Below are 24,538 nucleotides of genomic sequence, written 5' to 3' on the forward strand. Positions count from 1 at the left end.
GTCTGCTGAGATCTGCCTATATTTGTGTTTTGTGTGGCAGTTGTGTGAGTTGCAAGGGCACCACTGTTAACACACCCATTTAACAGACAGTAAATCAGAATACTGAGGTCTATCTGTGCAGCATGGAACAACTCCTGCTTTTTATCCCCATACTTAGTTGTGTACAAGTTAGAATCATTGACTCATAGAATGGTTTGGGTTGAAAATGATCTTAAAGATCATCTTGTTCCAATCCCCATGCCATGGGCAGGGACACCACCACTAAACCAGGTTACTCAGGATCCCATCCAACCTGGCTTTAGCACTTCCAGGACTGGTGCATCCATGAATTCTCTAGACAGCCTCCACTGCCTCAGCACCCTTCGAGTAAATTTCTGCTTAGCACCTAATTTAACCCTGCCTCTTTCAGTTTAAAACCACTGCCCTTTTCCTGTCACTGTCTGCTCATATAAAAAGTCCCTCTCCCTCCTTCTTAAGATATTGGAAGGCCACAGTGAAGCCTTCATGGAGCTTTCTCCAGGCTAAACATCCCCATCTCTCTGAGCCTGTCTTCACAGGAGAGGTGCTTCAACCAGCTGATCATCTGCATGGTCCTCCTCTGGACCCACTCCAACAGGTCCACATCTTCCTTGTGCTGAGAAAGTTGTGTCCTTTGTTGCTCCTTTCAAACCGTGGAGTTCATGCTTCTTCTCAGAAGAGACACTATTATGCTACTTAATTTTAAATTTGCATGTCCATTTATTCTTGTTAATCAAGCTTATATAAGACTGCCAAGTTAGAAAGATATTACTGATGTGTCTCATCACTTGATATGCTCAAAGTACTGCAAGAATTTGATCCCTTTAAAATATTAATTTGCCTTGGGGTTCTCCTGGGCACCTATTCACTCAGTTAAAAATTTGTGTTTGCATGCTGATGTTAGCTCCTGAGGGCTCATCTCCCCTAGTGAGCATGTTTAAACAACTGAAGCACTCTTACAATGAAACATTCAAATTCAAGCCTTTATTATTATGCAATCTGGGATTATTTTTTTTATCATTAGACTTCCTTCTGAACTGGGTGGTTGACACTCCCTGTTCCAAATTCCTGTCCCATTAGCTAGTTGTTTGGAAATACTGGCTAGGAAGACAAAAAACATGGCTTTTTTTTTTCTAAATCTGGAGAAAGTTTTTTTTTAACTAGGTATTTGGGATTAAACTGTAACCTGGTGGCAGTCCACAGAAATAGAGCAAAGATCAAAAGGAAAAGGAGAGCATAACTTAGAGGAGTGGTGCACTGGAAACAGTGAGTCTGATTCCAAGTGCTTTGGCTGTCTGAGGATTCTTGTGCATGACTTAACTAGTTTCTGGATTAAACCTTGCATATGCCCTAGGAGAGGAATGTGTACCTGCTTCAGCAGCATGTGCTCTCTGGAAAAAAATGTGGAAATCCTCAGTTTGTCAAACTGAGGGTTGTGTCAAAGTGAGGGTTTTTCTACTATTCAGAACAAGTGATTTCTGATTAACTCCCTATCTAAACAATTTTAATGATTCACGAGTCAAACTACTTTGACTTGACTCTCCAGTCAGATCAGTTTCCGTACAGAACTTCACTCCTTGATCTATGTCCAAGAACGTATTTATCAGGGAATTTATACAGCCCTTCAAATTCACTTCCTTATGTGAATTAAATTAACTTTCACAGTTTGAAAGTTCCCTGTGTGTGAAGTGAGGATTTCTCCACATTTTTCACTTCTCCTGTGATCCTGTAGTGTCCTCCCTCTGAATCCTCCTGCTCCAGGAGAGCTGGAGAGAAGAGTTTCCTCCTTTGCCTGCAGAGCCAAAACTCTGCATGGATACGCTCTCCCTGCACTCACTGGATGCTCAGGCTCTCCTGGCTGGACAAGGAGAACACCAGCATTGTGACAATTTTCTTGGAAAGGACTCGTTTCATTTTTTGAGCAGCTTAGCATTCAAAACAGCGTGGCCACTTGAAGAGCTGCAGATGCTGCAGGTTGCCCTGGCACAGGCTGCCAGGTGGTTGAGCACACACAAAGGAGAGCTGTGGGACCAAAAGCCTTTCCCTGCTGAGCCTGAGAAGCTTGGGGGGCTCACCCAGCTCCAGCACTGGGAGAGCAGCCTCCGACAGTGGCAGCAGCCCCAGCATTGTTTTGGTGTCGTGTCTGCAGAGGAGTGGCAGGAGCTTACATCATTTCCAGTAATGAAGTGCCTGGGGCTCTTTTATGACTTGCACACTCTGCTTCTCTGGAGCTGTACAGTATGTGCTGCGTGACTCCAGGAAACCGAGGATTTGTTTTGACTTGCCGAAAGAACGTTTTGCTATTTCTCTTTACAATTTCACCGTATGACTTGTCAATTCTCTCCCCCTCTTAAGAATAACTTCAGATTTAATTAGCTGAGTGCAAACATCTTTCAATGTGGTGTGGATTATACTCCTCATTGAGTACATTTACTGACAGAATGAAAGACAACTTAATCAGGCGATTCTGTATTTGTACTGCTGTGTCCAGAGAACATGGTAGCTGTCAATAGACAGTTGCTATTGACTTTCTTTCTAGTGCAGGATGCCCAGTGATGTAGGGACCTGTCTTGTTAGGGCTTGCTTTTTGGTTCTGATGCTCTCTCTCCTACCTAAGATGCCTTTTCAAGTGTGTTTTGTTATCATTTCCCTCTCTGCTATGTAAGAAAAATTATACTTATGTGCTGTGCTGGGATGTACTGAAGGTGCTGGTATGTCCCCAGAAGTTCCCCAGTGACCTTTCCTAGCATATTTTAAATGGTACAATTTATACTTTGCTGAATTGCAAAGCAGCATTGTTCATGAACCTCTATTAGACAAGTTTCCCAAAGTGTTACCTGGATATATGTGTGTGTGTGTGTGCTTTGAATTCCTCTGTTCTGAATTTTAGTTTACATTTCCACAACTCAGAGAATTTCCTACCATGAGCCACCTGGAGTGTTTCTGGGGTATCCTGACTCAAGCAGCAGCCTCCACAATTCTCCATGAGTCCCAGAGTACGTGACCATGCTGCAGCAACAGCAGCTGATTTACCTGCATGTGCTGTCACAAAAATGCTTTTTGACAGCATCAAAAACAGTGAAAAACAGCACAACATCTATAATCCCCTTTGTAAAACTGTCATCCTTTCTGTTAGTTCCAGGTATTGACCTTGTCATGAGCAGTTTATAAAACACCTTTAACCCTATTAACTATTCACTTCCCTAGAGTTAAAATTTGACAAGTCCATTTTTAGCCATCTCTTCTCTCAGAGATGCCGTGGCTTCAGTTTGATTCTTCAGAAGTGAATCATAGTTTCAAAATCCTCACTACCTGAAACACTCTTTTTTTCCATTAGCATTCAACATGTTTAACATGGGTTCAGACATGTTATCAGAAACTTATACTAGAGTCCTTTAAAAAAAATCCCGTGTGATTTCATGCCCTAGAAATACCTTTTACACAGCAACTGTTCCTACAGCTATGGGGAGACAGGAGGCATATGGATGTGAGCTAGTCAAATTAATACCATAATGGCTTCTGGCTCGACAAGCAGATACAGTGCAAACAGAGAGCAGAACAGCTGTAGTAGAGTTACCTTTTATGTGGGTGGCATAGACGTCTGCCAATTAAAATGATCTGATGAATCATTTCTTGCCATATGATTACTGTTAATAAGAATTTATGTTAACAAGTTTGTGTCTGAACTTTGCACAGGTTCATGCCTGCATTTATTTTGTTAAAAAATAGAGCATATCGTGGTTGTTTTTTGTTCTTAATGGACTTTCTTTCCTCCCTTGAAAGCATTCCAGGACTTCACTAATGCAGAGCTGCCAAGTAACTCTTAAAGGAAGATGTTTTAATCTCCATGTAGTGCTTTCTGTATGTAATTCTGTGTATACAGAACAATATTTTTAACTTGGAACCTCAAGCTAAGCTTGCAACTCCACATAGCAGCGCATAAAAAGAGAGCATGGCCTTCAAAATATGAACTTTTATTAAAGTCTTTGCTATTGCAAACATTTATACTTACACTTTACCACAGACTGATAGGTTTTAGCCATTGACTTCATTACACTAACTCTCTATGTAAAATCAAGTGGTCTTTTTTTAGAACTGATGTTATGTTTATGGCAAGAAATTAGGCACAGCAAAATGTTCTTTTAAATATGTCCTCAACAACTTGCAAAGCATTTCAAAGTATTTGAGAAGTCTGTGCAACAAATGAGACATTTTGTAGAAAGAAACACACAAGTCCAAATACAGTGAGTGTTAACAAACTTCGATAAAGGATGATTTGAGAATCTCTCTCTCATCAGAAAAATGTGGTTTGAAATTCTGCATATAGTAGGACAGGGTAGGGAGACAGATAAAAATTGCAATAAAACTGCTTGAGGTAGTTTAGCTGGGATAAGTGGTTGGAGACTTACCGTCCTTGTGAATCTCGTTTGGGAGCAATAAACAGAGAAAACACTTTGGTAGAAGAACTTGTTCCCATGGGACTTAGAACAGTTAGTAGAAAATACATTGCAGAAAACAACCCTAAAAAGACTAAGGAGGAACTTGGCAAATAGATACTTTCTCTCCCTATTTGCCCTACTAGCAGTTCTGCCACTCACATGTGAGGAATAGAAGACACTGATAAGCAAGGCATCACTGTGACACGTAGATTGACTATTGGGGGCTCTTTGGCTAACAGCCTCCTCCTCACCTCTGATCTGTCCATGCCTACTGATGCTTTGATATCACACGTTCATCCATTTTCCCTGCAGCATCAGTAAAACAAGAACTCTGCTATGTTTTCCCAGTGTCATCCTGCATCACCACCTACAAGAAGACGCCGCCTCCAGTGCCACCGAGAACTACCACCAAACCCTTTATTTCCATCACAGCCCAGAGCAGCACAGAGTCTGCCCAAGATGCATACATGGATGGGCACGGGCAGAGGGGCGACATCATCAGTCAGTCTGGACTCAGCAACTCCACGGAAAGCCTGGACAGCATGAAGGCACTGACAGCTGCCATTGAGGCTGCCAATGCCCAGATCCACGGCCCTGCAAGCCAGCATGTAGGGAACAACACTGCCACTGTCACCACCACCACGACCATTGCCACTGTTGCAGTAGAGGATAGGAAGAAGGATCACTTCAAGAAAAACAGATGCTTATCTATTGGAATACAGGTACAGTACCTGACATGGATTATATGCTTGCCATTGGTTTGGATTTCTACATCTGTTTTACTGCTCATTATACAATGTTTTGTGTATTTTTCTTCTTGTCCTGACAGGTACCTATATAGAACTTGCATCAGCATAATCATTCTGCATGGTACTAATGATGTTTTCCTAATTTATCATAAATACATCAGAATCAAAGATTTGTTTGAGTCTCTGTGCTGCTTGTTATTCAGCTCTGTTAAATTACACACATGAGCACTAATCTATGAATCATAACACAGTGGGGGTCAGAAAGGCATGAATTAAATCACTGAAAGGGAATGTGTAAAACAATGATTTACATTACAGTATCACCAAAAAAATATTTTCATCCAGCCTCACTGAATTAATTGTCGCTGCTTATTCATGCATTTCATAATGACTGGTAGCCACTTGAATGAGGCAGCATTGTTCCTATCTCAGCCTCAAGAGCAAAAAATAAGTTCCTTCTGATTTACCCTTGTTAAAGAAAATTACATTTTGTTACCTCTAGTGGAATGAAACAAGAAAACTAACCCTGCCAAACTTCATTCCCGTTTACAGAAAGGACAATAAATAAAATAAATAACTAAATAAAACTAGATTTTAAACTAGACTTAATTAGGTTTCTTAATTAATCTTTCCCACCTCCCTACTCCCCCCAAAATATGATGTGCATAGGACTCTCGATTATCTGCTTGCAGGATTAGCTTTTGTAACAAAGTACTTGAACTTAAAATCAACTGAGAATCTGCACAGGTTTTGACAGATGAATCTTGAGCAAATACAATACCAATCCACAGCTTATTGGCCTTCACAAGAAGACAGAATTTTTCTCTTGCAGAAGGTGGTTTTAAGCACAGCACTATGTGCCTGGACAGGTTTATCTGATCAGTAAAGTCGAAGAATTAATCATGAAATCTCTATATCAGCCTGATGAGATAGATGAGAGGTGCTGTGCTGAAGTTTGCCATCCCAGGGGTAGCTGCTGGAGAAGCTGTGACTTTTCTCTCACTTCTTCTTGAAAGGGCAATAATAACTATTGCCTGTGGGTTCAGTTCACTGCCTTTGTTGTAGACTTTTACTGATTCACAGTTGTTTTGGGTATATTCTGAAAGAAGGGCTGATGTTCAGTGTTAAACATAGGAGAATGATCCATGTGAGGCAGGATAGAGGAAAATTCTGTTATGTATTCCCATTCCCAGCCAAGCCTAAGATGTCATTATATTATTGTAATGCCTTATTTCACCAATCCAAGAAACTATGACTCTTATCAAAGACGCTGCAAAATAATGGGTACAAGGAAATAATTTGCAGGTTTGCAGAAGCCAAATTGAACAATGGTAATGCGAATCACAGTTCTTGACAGACCATCTCCCTGCTATCTCTTCTTAAGGTAGAGTTGAAAGTAACTAATGCTGCTTTTTGAAAGGTATAGAGGCCTCAATTTCCTGAGATTTGAGGAAAACAGAGCTCCAAATGCTCCTCAAGCCTTTGACAATCTCCTTTCTAAACTTTGAAATTTACAGATGACCAGTATAATCACATGAAATAATCATGAAATCTGGAGATGATATGTGAGGGTCTGCCAAGGCAGGATTTGTATAGGGTCCAGTGAAGATGTGGTACAAACTGAGGTAACATAAAGCAAAACCTTCAGCAGTGACACAGCCTTACAGGATTCCTGCCTGTGCATGGTGCCACCCTCACAGCTGTGCACATCAATGAGATTCTGAGAGTCAGACACACAGATAAAAGAAACTTCCTTCAGAGTCTGCTGTCTGATCTATTTTGCAGCATCATTGCACAAGCAGTCATGCTGGTACAGCTGAAGGGGTAGTGTGGGAGTAGAAATACCTCAAGATAGGTGTTGATGCCAGAAATTACTCCTCTTACAAACAACTGCCCTAAAGGTGGTAGGTACACTGTCAGTCCTCTGACTGGCAGTATAGAGTCAGTCTCTGCCCACTGACTGAAGGGAGCCTAGTTCAGGCTCAGTCTGAACTCAGACCAACTATACACCTCAATGGTAGCTCAGGCCCATCTCTGTAGAGCAGGACAAGCTGCACTAGCCACAGGTGTCTTCTTGGTTTTCTTCCTCCTCTGCCAAATAAACCTAGTGTGCACTTCTGATGCACCTCCACGTGTGTCCTCTGTACCCCTCAGTCACTCTTAGGACACTGCAAGTGTTTGCTGTAAATCTGCTGAGCAAACAAGTAAAATTAAGCAAAGAAAAGCCCTTCCATCAAAAGATTGCTTCACTCTGTCAGTTATGGGATTTAAGGTGTATTTATCTCCCCAGAAACCTCAGTATCAAGGAAGTGCCTCACCTCACAGAACAGCTTCTGCAACTCCCATCCTTCACTTAGCACTTTTCCTGCACAGGTTGGTCAAGTGGCTCTCAACAAGAAGTTGCTGGTGGAACAGCCACTACAGATGGATATTTTGCACACCCACAGTCAGTTTGAGGCTAGATGTCACCTCATGACACTGCTAAGGCCCAAAAATTCTGTCTGCTGGAAAATGCTTTTCTTGTATGACTATACATATTATATATAACATAGGGAATTAACAACTACACTGATTGGACCCAGAATATTGTGATTTTGTTCAAAGACACATCTGTGGTTAAATTTTAACTTTTTACCTTTGGCACAAAACTCCTCATGGAGCTGGAGATGGAGATGTGATATTAAGTTCCAACCCAGCCCATGCTCCTGGGGACCACCTGTTGCAAGATGAAGCAGTAAAGAAAATGCATCTAAGACTTATATCTGCTTTCTTTATATCTTGCCTCTACAGTGCTCTGATTTGAGGCACTAACATTTAAACAAAATCAACACACAATTTTCATATGAATTCACATATGCCTGCACATACAGATAGAAGGTAAAATCAAACAAATGGTGAGGCACAATACCTGGAGTTACAGCTGCTCAGAGCTCTGACAAATGTGAGCATCCAACCTCCATAAAATAATAGATAAAATCCATCTGCAGGCTGAATATTGTCTTACCAGAAATGCTTCATAGATTAAGAATGAATATTCACCAATAGCATCAGAAATAACACCACAGAGAAACTGTCTAGATGAAGAAACTCATGGTACAAGTTCTATGTGCAGACACTTAGTAGTTAAGGTGCATATAAACTGCAAGTAGCCAGGTGATATCTCTGCTAAAATACATTCTTATTACCTGTCATGTTTTGGTTTTTTTAAGGTTGATGGTGCTGAAGAATCCACCATACCAGGTGACAATAAAGCAACCAGTAAGTTCCAGTCCATAGGAGTTCAAGTAGAGGAGGAGAAGTGGTGAGTAGAAGTTAATACTGTTTTTCTAAAGTAAATAACTATGCCACAACTAATTTTTAAGAGCCCTAGTTCCTGCACACATGACCACATAAACCTGCTTCCTGGATGAATTGTTAGATCACCCAGCTGAAAAGCTGAGTCTTACAAATGTTGTAGCTCTCGTTTTTCAGAGAGGATTTTTCAGGACCACTGAAAGAAATGGAAGAGAAGTGTGATACATTTTGAGGGCTCATATACTTTTAATAATCTCTTTTTCCCCAGAAAATCTGCCTAAACAGTGAACAGTGTTGCAGCTGGAGTATTAGTCTTGGGATGGCTGCAGCAGCATAGAACTGATGAGGAAAAATTTACCTTGTTTTTCAGCAGAATTATTTCAGCCACGTGTAGCAGTGCAGTGGCAGAGCCAAACTGAATGCTTTTACTCAGGTATCTCACCCAGACATCTCTGCATTACAATTGCTCCCTTGCAATAAAAAAAAAAAAAAAAAAAAAAAGAAAAAAAAAAAAAAACTGAGATTACAAAGCCAGACTGTAGAACTCTGTTCTCCCTACAATCTTCAGTATATCCTGAGTTAGTAAACAAATATCCTCCAAGAAAAAAAAAAAAATAAACTAGAGCAGCTGTCTTTAAGGGTTGTGTCTCTTTCTGATGACAAATTTGCAGTTACATTGCAGGGCAGCATAACTGTGCACAGCACTCAGGAGACACGTTAAAGTTTTTGAGTGCTTGACCACAACAGCAAATCTTGTTTCCTTCCCACTTCAGTGGCTGAAGAAAAGCCAGACTCTCCCCTTGCCTGAGTGTGCAGGCCTGCCCAGTGCTGCTCCAAGCACCCACACAAGTCTTGCTTCTCTTTTCTCAGGCTGCTTGGGCACAGTGTGACTTTTGGATATTGGAGCCACTTTGTCAATAACTCTCAGTACCCTCCTGTGTCACAGGCAAAGCCTTGGTGCAGTATGACTTGCCAGTGAAATTATCCTTGTAATTTCTCCAGAGAAAACCTGGGTGCAGCAAATCTGAGCTGGCAAAATTCAGGCCCTCTCCCCTTCTCTGGCCTGCTGACTGCAGTGGACATGTCCATTTTCACACTGTTTTCTTCCTACATGTGCCAAAAATACTCAAAAATAGCAGGTTATCTACACCATTTTCAATTCAACCAAATCTCCCTGTAAAGTAGCAGAGCATTTTCCTGTGGTTTTAAAAGGCTAAAGTGATTTCAGCAAAAACAAATGTGATTTTGCAATGACCCTGCTAGGCTGTTACCAAGTTCCTCATTAACCTGCTGAAACATCTCTTGCTGGCAGACATTTCTTTATGTGTTAGATCTTAGCCCCATTTACCCACAACTCTTCCAGCACGAGATAAATGAGCACATTAGAATGGATGCTGAAGGACCATTTCACTTCAGCCTGGGCACAAAGGAAATAACTACCCCAAAAGCCCAACCCTCCCCCTCCCTGTAAGGAAAGAAAAGAAATGGCTGTTTGTAAATACCTTACATTCAAAGTCCTCTTTCTGCTGCAGTTTTTATTGCTCCAGAGAAGAAGGTAAGACTTGCCTGTGTGAGTCTGCCTTGAGAAAGCAATATTTCTGCATTACTTACTGGCAGCTGTGTTTGGGGGTTTCCTTGCTGATAAAGTTGAGGTTGCTGCTGTTTGGAGCAGACAGGCAAGCAGCAATCTATCATGGACTTTCAGAAGTGAGCTGGCTGATAAAGGACAGCCCCTAATCCTGAGAAAATGAGTGCACTCAAGACACAAAGGGCTTATCATCGCAGTTGGGCACTCATACACTTCTTTTCCCTCCATAACACAGCAGAGCACAATGTATTGATTATCTGTTACAGGAATAGAATTGTAAATACAGTACATTCTTCACTGTCCCTGCACCATAACATCTGCAAAGCCTAAGAAAAGGTCTTTTTAGCTGAATCTTTGAGAAAGTAATGGTTTTTAAAAATATTCCGGGCTTCAGAAATATTAAATAAATGTAAAATGAGAAGAATGACAAAGCAGGAAGGATAAATACAGTAAATTGATCATGCTTCCTTGACAGTCTAAGCTGTTACAATGTTACAGTATTAATTACAAAATAAGAAAGCTCTTTGCCTAATGCACCAAAAGCCTAGCACAACTTTCAGTCTTTTTCTTGGCTTCCTGCTTTTTCCTTCCCCCTTCCCTCATTTCATATGATTGTCATTCTCACACCAGGCAGTCTTACCTCCTGATGTCCTTTAAATTTTCTTTCTTCTGTGTTTGGACCAGATAAGCAAAACATTTTGCTTCCATTTCTTGATGTAAGTAATTCAAAAACAGAGCATCTTCACAGGACAGCTCTCTCTCTTCAATGTTCCATCTCACATCAGACCTTTCACTGGCCCTTCACTTTCTGTATCGTGGGCCTCCTGCCAAGACAAATGCCTCAGTCTGCCTCCCCTTGTACTGCTCAGAGGATAAATGTGCTTCCTGCTACCTGACCACTTACAACTCGACTCATTGCTGCTTTTTATCTTATCCTCAGTTCTTTATGATGCTGGTTCTCAATAGTATGTTTCATACTCATTTCCTATCTGCAGCTCTGTGATTTCTAGCATTTATAGAGTAACTCTGTCCAGTCTTTCTCTTGGAGAGAAATTAGTACACATTCCTTACAACCTCATGATCTTAGAGCTGCTGATTTTTTATCTCTCACCTGACCTTTGCCATGATGCTGACAAAACTCTAGCCAAATTGTTCTTCCCTTTTTCCTTCCAGGGCAGTTTTGAAAAGTGTACTTAATGAAACTCATCCATGCAATCTCAGGGCACTTCAATTTCTGTCCATTTCTGTTTGTCCTTTCTTTCTACCTGTAACTTCTTCTTGACCTCAAGGGACCACCCTCCTCACTTACAGAAGATAATCGAGTTGTTAGAAGTCAACCAGTTCTACTGAAGCAGAGAAAAAAGAAATAATTTATTCTGCCAAAAACAATTAGCATGCATTCTTCTTGAACAAGGGGTTTTCAGTCCCATAGCTCTGCAATCAGTTTTAGTCTCTCTTGCAATTTATCTTGCCTACCCCAAGATCTCCTTCTGTTACATTCTCACCTCCAAAATTATCTCTCTCATTGTTCTAGATGCATCATCAGCTGGTAATTGGTTGCCTGAGTTCCCATCACAAGAATTTTTGACTACCAAAACAATGGCAGTTTCTGGAGTAAGAGCACTGCCATAGGAGATTGCAGTAGACAGATGGTCCTTCTCCCCCTTCTCTGGTTTCTGGGGCACCGAGGAAGAGGCCCCAAATTTTGATACACAAAAAATGTCTCTTACCATATCTTGATACACAAAGTACATCCTACCTCAGCACACCTCCTGATATGGTATAAAGTGGAATCATTTGAAATAACAATATGGTAACATAAAGCAAACAATCAAACAAAAACTCTTTACTATCTCTTCCAGGAGAAAAATACCTCTCACATCTTTGTATTTTGTTACTATTTAAGCTCATATTTTTCTGGGTTTTTTTTCCTGTAGGTTTTTGGGTTTGGTTACTTACTGTCCAACAAAAAAATATTCAGGTTTTAGTGTCTTTCCTGTACAATAGGCCAGTCCCACAGTCTAAATCACGCTTCTCAATGCTGCAGTCTTTAGAGCAACTTGATCTAGTTGAAGATGTCCCTGCTCAATGCAGGGAGGTTGGACTAGATGACCTTTAAATGTCCCTTGCAACCCACACCAGTTCCTCTGGCCAGTCCCAGCCTGGTGGGACTCATTCCCCACATCTCCTCCTACCCCATGCATGCTTGGAGGAGGAACTGCTGGAGCAAAAGGCAAAGCATGCCCTGGCTCTGACAGAGCCAATCTCCTTCCCTGGCCACAGCTGCCTGTGACCTGAGGGAACTCTCACAGCCCTGGTGGCTCCCAGCCAGCTAGTGGGCTGCTGCACACCTGACCTTGGCAGAACTGGCCATAAATTTCTGATCACACCCTGTTGGTTGGCAATGGCCTCCCTGCCCCAGACCAAGCCCTGGAGGGAAGCTGAACACTCCAGCCAGCATCTCTGCTCTGCAGTGAAACGACCAAGAGTTGGTAAAAAAGCAACAAATAAACCAACCAGCTTAAAACAATGTGATTGACAAAGATGAGCTGCTGAAAGGAATGGGGTTGGAGCAGGAATAGTGTTCCTGCCATTAGAAACATGGTACAATATCTGCTAACTCCTTCTGCAGTTTGATTTGCCCTGCTGACAGCAGCTGCAGCCTTAGCAGAGAAGTACAACACCAAGAAGGAGGACAGCCAGTGGGTAAAGTAAGGCTGAGTTTAGCCTAAACACCTGTGAGATTGATCATGCATCAGTTGGTTTGAAATCTCAATCTTTTCTGGGATTTTGGGTTTGGGGTTTCTTTTAGGAATGAATTAAGTTATCTAAGTTGCATTGCAAACATGTTTTGCAAAAGAGAGTCAAAGACTTAGAAGCTGAGAGTTGAATGCCAACAAGTGACTGTGTTGTTGTTCAAAACACATCATTCTGTTGTTCTCCATACTGGTTTATCCAGTCTGAGGTTTCATGGCTTTCTGCACCCTAGGCCAGATATCTGCTGCAGTTCTCTGAAGCTGTAATTATTACACCTTGTGCCTGCAGGGCACAGCTGAGTGCAGAAGGGCCAAGCCTGAAAGCAGAAGAAGAAGCAAACCTCTATTTTGAACTTTTTCCTTTTATATTTTTAGTTAGACGTGTGAATGTTTTATATGGCAGGAATAGCAAAACTTTATCATCAGCTTCAAGAGTTCTCCTCTAGTGTGGAGTTTTAACTGAGAGCAAAGCAAAAAAGAATCATATGGGACACAAATGGTATTTTGTAAGAGTAAAACATCCTGGAAATGAGTGAGGAAGCCGTGTCAGAAACTAAAATTACCAACTATTAGGCATTTTATATAGATGAGTTAGAGGCAGGCAAAGAGTAAGTGCCTTCCTGCATTTCCATTTTATTCAAAATACATTTCCTTGGAAGTCTTTTTTTAATTTTGAACTGATGCTATATTCTATTGCCAAGTTGTTTTTACTTTGGAAGACAGATAAGTTACATAATACAGTGCCAAGAAAGTGTCATGCAAACCTGTAGCATGTTATTATATAGATAAAACAAAGGCAAAAAAGTATTCTATTTCATTTGTTAAGCAGAGTCTGAGTTTGGTGGTACTAGCTCATACTGAGCCCAGTAAAAGTACACTCCTGAAAGACATGAAATGTAGAGCCTCCAGCAATACATCCTCCTGTCAAGCAGACTTTGATGCTTTCACATTTGGGTTTTGGCATACAATGAAAAGCCAGGGTGTTAACTGAAAACATAAGTGGTCATCTGAAACAGAAGAGTGTCAGAGTCTAGGGCACTGAAGAAAGCAGAAGGTGGCTGTGACATGGAGGTAGGGACATAGAGAAGAGCAAGCCTGGACTAAAACATTTGCTTTTCTCACCAGTGCTGTGGAAGGTGTGGAAAAATACTCTATAGACTCATGCCTTGGCTCTCAGTGAACCCTGACTAAATGACTGAAAAGAAATCCTCCATCAACATGTGCCTGTGTGGGCACATGTTTTTGTGAGTGTTTGTGAGAGTGTGTGTGTGTGTTTGTGTGTGTTTGTGTATTTCAGTGCAGATAAGGGATTTGTCAGGCTGGTGGTCAAATAAAAGTAGTTTCTAAAAAAACTAACATGGATTGGACCAATAGATTTTCACTGTAATGTCAGCCTGATGCTAGTGTCTTTCTAATCACTAATACTAATTATGACTTTTAGTTATGACTAGCTGCTTTTCTCTGCCAGTGGCCCATAGCAGATACTAAGGACAAGTATAAAGGAGTGTGTGTAAAGTGAACTAAGCACTACTTGTCCCAGTAGACATTCCCAATTTAGTATTCTGTTGTTCAGGGACTTCCTAAGCCAAATATGAGATGTGTAATGGCTCTTCCTGTGAATTTGATCAAGTTCTCTTTGAACCTATTTTTACTTTTGCTTTTCCCAGGATTCTGTGGCAATTTAGCTACACATTGTGTGAAGAGGTACTTCCTTTCATTAGATGTAGCTCTTTAGACCTCTAAGCCTTTCAACTGGCTGCCTTCCTCCCCACAGTTACTGCACTCAGAAAAATGGTGAAACATCCCCTAGTCAAGGATTTCATAGTCCTCCTCAGTCATGTGTTTTCTAAACCTCCTCTCCTATGGGAGGGATTCCACCTCCCCAGTGACTCTTGTCCTCCCTTTCTAACATTTTCTGCTGTATCAGTCCATAACAAAATGCTTTCCTCTGCTTTCCAAAGGATAAAGACTACCAAACAGAAGAATTCTGCACACTCTTTGTTTTTCAGTTTGTTGGTGCATAGCATTCACAACTACAGTGGCACAACCATGACTTTTATATCATTTAACAACATCTATTTCAAAAGAACTGCAAGCAGCAGACACTGTGTTAAAATGCTTGTAATTATTTTAAAAATACTTATGCAATCTATTATTAAAGTTTTCTTGGGACTCTTATGGCTGAGATGTTAATTTGAGCCTTCTTCTGCAGAGGAATTGGGTGGGGTTTTTTTGGTTTTTTTGTTTTTTTTTTAATTTGAGGACTTTTCTCAGCTTTTGTTTTGCTTTGCTGTGCTCCACTCAAAGTCCCAGATCAACAGCCATTCACTACCTCTATCAGCAGGATCTATCAGAATCCTTCTTGAAGGATTCTCTACAGTCCTCCTCCTGAGCTATCTGGATGTACCAGGTATATAGGACATGAAATTCTCCCTCAGCATCCTTCCATCTGCTCCCTCATCAGCTGCAGACTAAATATACTTGATGAAATTTTGCTCTGAGTAGTACTTGTCTAACTGGCTATTGCTCATTAGTGGAAGGTAGAATATAAATGAAAGGAAGTGAAATGATGCCCAGCATCCAGTTCCACATCTCTTCAGCATTTTCACTGCTGCTTGAGCACAAACTAAAAACAGAACTGGCAAGGACAAAACAGCCAAAATATTACAGGAAAATGGGTCTTAACACTAGTTTCAAATGTGGATGTGAGAACAAATTGGAGACTGGCTGGCTGCATGAGTGCACAGGCATCCTGGATTTATAAGAAGAGGAGATGGGAATCTGTCCCTATTGAGTTCAAAACTGTAAATTCTGAAGCCTAAATATTACTGATTTAAGAAACAACTATGTTAATTTTATGGTTCTAGCCTCTTTTCCATCATGGGGCAAGACAGTCTGCCTCACCTCTTTTCCACTCAAGCCCTTCACAATTCACTGCTGATCAAATGGGCTATCATTACCACCCCTTGCAACAGCATCAGTCATCTTTCACTCCTTGTACTTCTCTGTGCTCCTCTGTCAGTCTTTTCAGGTCAGATGCCTCAGACTGCAGAATTTGAAGTGCTGTTTAGATGAAGAAAACCTGCCCCACCCCAAACCCCCAAACCTCCTCTGTCCCCTGCTCTTGCCTTTGCCCTCAGGGTTGTTCTCGACCCTCAGATGCCCCAACACAGGGGAACTCTGCAAGGTGAGAGGAATCTGCCCACAGGAGAGCAGCCATCACAATGAGGGTAACACACACAGGCACCACGCCAGCTTTGGTGAAAAAGAGATCATTTTGAAACTGAAGTTTGAATGTGAAAAATTTAATGTCTGGGCACTGGCAATGGGTGGTAAAATTGTGAGAGATAGCAGATCTATAGTTATGAAGAGTAATTATGAAGAAGCAATACAAATACTTATCTGAGTTAAAAGTACTTTCTTTGTATAAATGGAATGCATAATATTGCATATGTGGTAAACTCTTTGGTATTAGTATCTAACTGATTTCACATGTAAGATTTTTAAATGTGGCTTGTGAGTTTGGATGTGTAACTTCAAAGGGGTGTGAGTTTTAAAATTTGAAAGATAAACCACTTCTGAAAATTAGGACCCTTAAAATTTCGTTAATCAGTGACCTAAAATCCTGAGCTACTGGCATTGTTAGCTCGCTCTTGGGCTGGCCTTTGGCTTTGTTAAACCACATAACAATTATAGGTCCTTGTCTCAACAAACAGTGAGCTTGCATGGAAAAAAAGAGATGCTTTTTGTTTGCTTGCAGTGAGGAAAAAAGCTTACATGTGACTGCCAGTCTTAGGAAGAGTGGCAGAATCTTAATAAGTCCTTCCATACTGAGTTACCTAGAAAAAACTTTCTAAACATTTTCTGTTTGTGCTCTCCAAAGCTTTCGCAGGTTTACACGATCTAATAGTGTAACAACAGCTGTGCAAGCAGACCTGGATTTCCATGAGAACTTTGAAATAATCGACCCTCAAGAGGACAATTCATGTTCTGGACAAATATCGAGACAGTTTTCCCGAGATGCAAGCACCTCCACCGTTAGCATACAAGGGTCAGGAAACCATTACCATGCATGTGCAGTGGATGATGACTTTGAGACAGATTTTGATCCGTCAATTTTACCTCCTCCTGACCCATGGATTGACTCTATTACTGAAGATCCTTTGGAAGCTGTTCAAAGGTCTGTGTGCCCACGAGATGGCCACTGGTTTCTGAAGCTGCTTCAGGCAGAGAGAGATCGTATGGAGGGCTGGTGCCAACAGATGGAGAGAGAAGAACGTGAAAACAACTTACCTGAGGACAGTAAGTGACCAATAATACTGCAACTGCAAAGTATTTAATATAGGTCAAATTTACTCCCGTGAATTCTGTATTGTGCCCTTTCTTGCTCAGCTAATGAAGCTATGGTTGTGATTCTCAAAAGGACTGTATGTATCTGTATAATAATCCTCATTAAAGCTGACAGGGAATGCAAATGCTCGGCACTTCTGAAACTACAGTGGAATTAGCTTTTGGGATTGCATAGTTCAACGGATAATTAGGAGAGTGTGGTTAGGGATCTTGTAGTATTAATGTTTCTTAACTCTTCTATCTGAAATCACTTCTCATAATCTTAGAATATAGTGTAACAGATTGTAGTTCCTTTTAATTAAATTCATATTTCAGTTGCCTTTTCAGATGGTGATTGGCATAAGGGTATTTAGATGTTTCTCTCTACTGAAAGAGATTTCAGTTATGCTTCCAAATTGTCGTCTCTCTCTCTTCCCCTCTCCAGCCTTCCTGCATCTCCCTTCCAGTTTTCATTTGCTTTTGACCATCCAAATAAAACAAGCTCCTCATATTGTGTGATAAAAAAACCACACACATACAAACTACATCTCAGTTGTCACCACTGTCAGTAATATTAAGCTCCCTGTAAGATAATAGGACTGTCTAGTGAACCTTCATTACTCAGAAGGGTTGAGTAGTTCACATCTTGTTCATTCACTTTGATTAGGGCAGAAGGGCTGAGCATGTGTTTCCCTATCCAGAAAATTTTCTCCCACTAAAAATTGAAGGGTTTTTTCAATTTATTTCTTTCACAAGGAGCAGTATTATCGATAGCTGTCAACTTTAAACAGAGGTAAATCTGTGAGCTTACAGACATGCTCCTTGCAAATAAAGCTGTTTCAATTTTTAGAAGTGAGTTTCTGGGAAACACTAAGGAGTAGCTGCTGATAGAGAATTCAGTTTTATATAATTTAGGCACGCCTAAACATATTTTCCTGGATAGAGAAGTAATTTTTCCATCTCCCAAATTAGGTTCTACCAAAGCAAGGACTACTACTTCAGCTCCAGAACTGCTTCTTAAAAATTTTTAAACTTTCCTCTCAAGAAGAGAGATGTTTGAATTCTTTTGAAATGTAAAGGTTTTGATTTATGAAAGGAAAGTAATTAACACTGGAAAAAAATTCTTAGAAATGCATTAGCTGTTTCTGCTGGATTTTCCATCCAACCCAGTGAATGAAAAGGTATGATCTAGATAGTCAAAGCTAGACAAAATTGTAAGCAAATGGAAATTTATTTTAATGACAAGTATGAGATAACCTGAATTTTAAGATATGTATAGGTTTTATATTTCTACCAAATTTATGTTATATAATAGCCTAACAATTTACACTGAACAAAATATACAGATGGTTTGACCTTAGAAGCAGATTCAGATTGTCCAAGTTCTAGAATTCTTGAATCTCATTTTTAATTCACACCATCAATGCATTCAAAATCTGTTTATACACTTATCAGAATGAAAGAGTTTCTGTTGTTTATGTAGTACGAAGAAATAAACCTCGTGAACATTTTAGATTGAAAAAGAAGTGTGAACACAGAGCAAACAGGAAACACACAACTTTTATAAGTCATAACACCTTAGACTGGACATAAGGAAAATGTATTCTGTGATGACGGTGGTGAGGAATGGTGTTGCCCAGGGAAATTGTGGAAACCCCATCCCTGGAAGGGTTCAAGGCCAGGTGGATGAGCTTTGGGCAGCCTGGTCTAGTGGAAGGTGTCCTTGCCCATGGCACTGGGGCTGAATCTAGATGATTTTTAAAGGTCCTTTCCAACCCAAACTATTCTGTCATTCTATGAACTGATAATATTGGAAAAACCTATAAATATTTTATTTGTGCACCGAGGTAGTTGGTACACTAATAAAGTAGTAGGAAAAGAACATGAAGTGAATTTTACGAAGCTGGTAGATGCAGAAAATGCATATCTGTACAGAATCTTCTCTCAGTGTCTTGGTGTTTTTGATATAAGACAGTTTTATAGGGCTCTGAGCAATCAGTGAGAGGAGTCAGTTAGGGGAAGATAAAGGAGTGGTTAGGCTGGCTGTTCCCAATGCCTCCTCACAGCACACCCAGCACGTGTGCCAGCACTGCCTGTGGTGCCTGGAAAGGCAGGAAGGGAAGGGTGCCCTGGGCTGGTTGTAGTGTTGCAGTGGGTGTTTGGGTGTGGTGCTGCCAGCCGCCGTGGCACGTGGCTGTGCCTCGCACGAGGCCGTGCTGCGCGTCCTGCTGCGGCACCTCCCGCCCCACCTGCTGCCAAGGAACAGCGCATGGCTGGGGCCACCCTGCCCGCCCAGCAGAGCCAGAAACAAAAGCATGGTTGGTACAAACCCTGCCCGAAAAATGCCTTTTTTGTACATCTGTAAACTTCAGAGAGAGAGGAAAGGAGGAGAGGTGCGCTTGCTCTGCTTTCCCTAACATAACCAGAGCAGGGAGTGCATCCTTTGTTTCCAACCTGTCATCCCCAGCATGTGTTTGGCCAGATAACAAAACGAGGAGAACGTGTGATGAGCGAGGTTGTCTGGGTGCCGTGGCAGCTGACAGAGGGCTGGTCCCCCCGGCGCTCCCCGTAAAACGATCCGCGCCTGCTGCAGACAATGCGGCCCTTGTGCGGAACAGCTGTCTGGGGGAGACGGCTCGCTGCTGCCTGACAGTAGCTCACATGTTACACGGATACGTGGGGTATTATCTAGCTGGGAATGAATCTACCAGATGGGCTTGAATGTTTCGAGAAATGGAAAATGGGAAATGGAGTCGGCTGCCCTGTATGAAAACAAGCTGTGGTTCAGCGGCTGCACGATGAAATGCCAACAGAGAGAGAAATGTGGCTTCCCTTCCGCCATGAATTATTTATTGTGTAGTATATTCTGGTTTTATCTGAAATCATTTTCTGGTAAAGCTGCTGTGTGTGTCACAGGCAGACGAACACCACTCACACTTTAAACTAACATGCTTGATATGATTTCAGTGTGATTTGCAGTTACAGGGAAGTTGGCTACAAACTCTAGGGCTCTCATAAAAAACAAGAAAAGATGTTGCACATCTGATGCTGAACACCTTGTGAGAATTGATTGACGCTTTGGATCAGACCTCAAATGAAATCAACTGTTGACTTTTTTGTTGTTTTTTCCTCAACCATCTGCTTGCTCCTCCTACTCTCCTCTGCAAAATTTTGAATAGAGCCTCACCACAGTTGTTGGTGACTTCTGGCTCAGGCCTCTGTTGTCACCATTTACATACAAAATTAGCAGCATCAGACCTGGATTACAGGTTCTGACCACTTTTTTCCCCCCAGCAGTGCTGGGCACAGGAAAATATTCCTGTGGCCTTGGCCTGTCTTTGGAGAGGTATTTTTTTGCTATTTGTATTTCACATGGAGCATTGACCTTCTTGGTGGAAGAACCAGAAAGCTTCATTTTGCTGCCCCCCAGAAGTTTCTCTTTCACATGGGGTTGTACTGTGGCTTTGGTGTAAAGATAACCATCGGAAGCAAACAGCAGGTCTGATTCACCACAAATCAGGTTAATGTGGGTTTAGTGGCGAGACAAGCCAGGCCAATCAAGTAAAAACTAAAACAGAAAACCAAGGTTCTCATAAGACATGTGGTTATAACTCTCTTGTGTGTATATGGTAGCCTTCTAGGCTAGTCTGTGAATAAAGGTTGACCTCAAATCTGCAGGAGCCTCACTGCTCAGGAGCAGAGCCTCTACACATTCCTCCAGTCTGACAAATTATACAATGACTACAAACTGTCTGCTCTTTTGGTTTGTTTTAATTGTCTCAAAAGAAAATATAGAAAGTAAAGGTTAGCCACGAGAGAATAAAGTTTAGGAAAAAATACATTTTTCATAATAGTTCTGCATGGCAAGAGAAAAAGAGACCCATGGGCTCAATCTCATCCATAGGCATGGAAAACCATTTGCCATTCCTCTGCAGGGCTTCTCCAAGCAATGCTGGTCTCTGCCATTCTGAGCAGTGAGACAGCCTCGTCCTGCACAGGGCTGGGGCATCCTGCAGAGGGGTGGCCACCAGCCTGACATGTGTCCTGCTGGAATCCCCCTGCTACGTGCCTCTGGCCATATGCCCAACTCATTCTTTCCTTCATCTGGTTTTCTTTTGTCCCCAGAAGGGACTTCTCCATACACGAGGGTTTCTCAAAGGAAAGCCAGCAAGGAAAGCCCTACCAGTGCCCAGAGGCTAGCAAGGCAAAAAGTGAAATCCACAAGGAAACTACCCAGTAAGGGAAAAAAAAAAATTAAATGTGCTAATAAAAGCCAAGTAAGTCAGAGAACACATGGAAACTGCTTTAATCCAAATGAACAGCATTTGCTCATGCAGACAGCCCTATTAATTTCAATGAGATCACTCCTGTAAGTATATATGACTCAAAGAAAGGACTGCTCTTTCTCTAGTTTGTTCCATTTGGCTGCTTTCTCCTTAACAGCTGAGCTTAAGACCTGAGCAGTAGCTTTAACTTTGAATTTCCTGGCTTTTGTCGTGCTGGTGTTATTTAAATGTAGGTCTGTCAACATGAATAGGCTAAAATGCTGGTCCATCCTGGTTTGGGAATGGATTGTGACAGCTCTGTGTCAGGATTGCTTCATATGCATAGTGCCCAGCCAACATCTGCAACGCAAATGTCAGGCTGTGTCCCTGTAATTTCAGCTTTTGTTCCTGCCACTTGCTCCTGGGGCAAGGAGTGAGTCCCTGGTATTCTGTTCCCTATCTTGGGCCATGCCTGTCAACCAGGTGTTTTCACATTAAGGGCATTTGATAGTCAGAGTCCTCTTTTGTCACATGTTAGACCCTGGGGCCTGTCAAAGTTCAAATGCAAATACATCAGTTAGGGTTTGAAGGCCAAATAATGCTGCCCCTTCTCAAAATTCCCCTAGCTTCTATGTGATTGCTTTTCACATCACTTCAGGTGGGTTTTGTTATTTTCTTATATTTTGTTATCCTTGTTACACACACAGTCACCTTCCCAGTTAGAGTAGATGACAATAACTAGTTTTTTTTGCTTGTGTTCACAGTTCTTTTTGTTGTTGTTGTTGTTGTTTTCCTATTTATTTTCCAATGAAAACACGGAGCAGGGAAATACATAGAGCTCTACAACTTCAAAACAGGTCCTGTGCAATTCTTACAAGCAAGAGAAGCAAGAATTTACTGCTTGAACAACACATAGTCCAAGTCTATTTTCAAGAATGTTTTAAAAGACAAACATTTTGAGGGGTTAAAGGCACAAGGATATTCACTGTCTGTCCTCTTATAATATTCTGTGACTCCTAGATAAGAACAGTAGTAGTGAGGAGGCATTCCACAATAGTTGAATTGCATCAAAATAGCTATAAGTTCTTCAAAAATAGACATAATTGTCCATGTCTTAAAAAATATCACAGGAGAGAACTGAGAGAACTGGATTTACAAGGAAGATAGGTTAAGGCGAGAAGAGAGGGGGGAAAAAAAGGGAAAAATTCAAACTATAAAAACAAAACACTGCAGTACACACACTTCTTCCTCTGGGGAAGGGGTGACAGCAAAGCATATGATGGATGTTAATAATGTTGCTTAATGCATTACTGGAAGGCATTCAGATCCAACAGTGCTGAGTGTGCTGTATAGCCCTGTATGGAACAGAAACCAGATATGAATAACATTATATAGGTGTTTAAATCTGTTGTGATTGCATCTTGATAGACCAGGGGTTTTTTGTTGCTTGGTTTTATATGTTTTCTGTGTATCCTATTAGTAAAGGCATCAATTTGAATGTTTATGTTTTTCCTCCTACCCCATCTCCCTTGCTGTTAAAGGTTTCTCTGATTCTTTTCTGATTTGTTTTGAGTATTAACTTTGCAATTCCATTTATTTTTTGGTATTTGGCTTCAAGCCTTGCAGGCTTTTCTTGTAAGAAAATCTATTGGTCTATTTTTGCTTCTGATTTTTCACAACACCTTAGCCTTTCTGTTTGGCACCAGAGATTTTTGACTGAATAAGCAAAATGAGTGCTGTGCCTTGGAACACCAAAAGCAGTGTGGGTTTGGAAACAAAACTTAGGCTATTGATAAGGCTTTGTGTCTTCTAGAGACATTCCTTTCAGTTTTTTGCACACTTTGTGTTTTGTCTTTCTTTCCCCCCCTAACTTCCGTGACAGAGTTGGTTGTTGAGGAGTTGTGCATTAACAGACCCGTTGCTTTTGAGGGGCGAGGAATCAGTGACACTTGACTAGATACAGCCACAGCTACAGCAGAAGTGGCAACAATAGGGAGCAGCATCAGCATGCATCCCGCAGTCAGCTGGGATGATGGCTTTTAGGCAAATAGCCAGTCACTAGGCAGCCAAGGACAAGGACTTCCTTTTCCCTCTGCTGAGATCTCTGAATGTTAAGCTCTTCTTCCCCAAAAGAAAGGGCCACATTCCTATCCATCACCAACAAGTTGTATATACATTCTTTCATGCTTGGGATGTGATTTCCAACTCATTTGGTGCAGGTTTCCTGGAAAAGCCCACCTCATCTTATATTTTTTTTAAATCCCAAGAAGTTGAGAGACTTTTTTCTGCCCTTCTCAAGTCTTGGGAAGCGTCAGAGTGGCCGAGCTCCAGATGAGGCAGCTGTTCCCAAATATACTCAGTGGGAAGAGTTTTCATAACAATGGGAACCACATGAAAGCTCTTGGAGTAGCTCCTCCTACTATTGAAAAGTCCTTTCAGTTGAGTGGTTTGCATATTGGGTTGCATAAATGACTAGACACACCAAGGGGTCCATTTTCAGCACTGTGCGCATAGAATTAGACACGCAAGCCTTGCTAACAATAATGAGAGTTGTGTGCAAAACTCCCTGAGCAATATGCTGAAAATATTCTGCTTAGTGAATCTTCCAGCTCATGGCTATTTCCTGGCAGTGCTGAGCTGAGTTCTGGGAACAAAATGAAAGTCTGGGCTCTGTGTGTGTTCACAGAGCTCACTCCTACAGGTTCTGAAGAAAACGTGAAAAGACTCTCTCCTCCCTCCCCCTTCCCCCCACCCCTTTGTATGTCTGAAGTATAAATGAACTCCACATCCCACTTCTCCTTCAACAGCCTTAAGAAGTGAGCTTTGAGGCTGGTGGAGGGAAGACCATTTACCTTGAAGGGGGAGAACACAGATTTTGTATTACTGTGTATCAAGTTTCAGTTTATCATGAGTGTATGTGCCGGTCTGCTTAGCATGTGGCTACTCAAACCCTTGGAGAGGCCTTTCTCTTACCAAGCACTGCATGGTGGCATTCTGGTAACCAGCCCTGCAGCCAGTCACAGGACCAATGAAATGCTAAAAATCTTGTTAGAAGTTGCATGTATTTATGTATGTATGTGTTTGTTTATTTATTTTTCAT

General features: G+C 41.4%; 1 protein-coding gene across 16 annotated transcripts in view; it reads left to right on the forward strand.

Moving 5' to 3' along the window:
• The window catches only part of DLGAP1 (DLG associated protein 1), a 394,622-nt gene that overhangs the window by 357,570 nt on the left and 12,514 nt on the right, over positions 1-24,538 (forward strand). For all 16 annotated transcript variants that reach the window (XM_079300752.1, XM_079300753.1, XM_079300744.1 and 13 more), the window contains 3 exons: positions 4,806-5,179; positions 8,416-8,507; positions 16,728-17,146. In XM_079300752.1, coding sequence (XP_079156878.1) covers positions 4,806-5,179; positions 8,416-8,507; positions 16,728-17,146 — 885 coding nt within the window. The remainder of the gene's footprint in view (positions 1-4,805; positions 5,180-8,415; positions 8,508-16,727; positions 17,147-24,538) is intronic.

This window comes from Erithacus rubecula (genome assembly GCF_903797595.1).
Source record: "Erithacus rubecula genome assembly, chromosome: 3".
Classification (NCBI taxonomy): Eukaryota; Metazoa; Chordata; class Aves; order Passeriformes; family Muscicapidae; genus Erithacus; species Erithacus rubecula.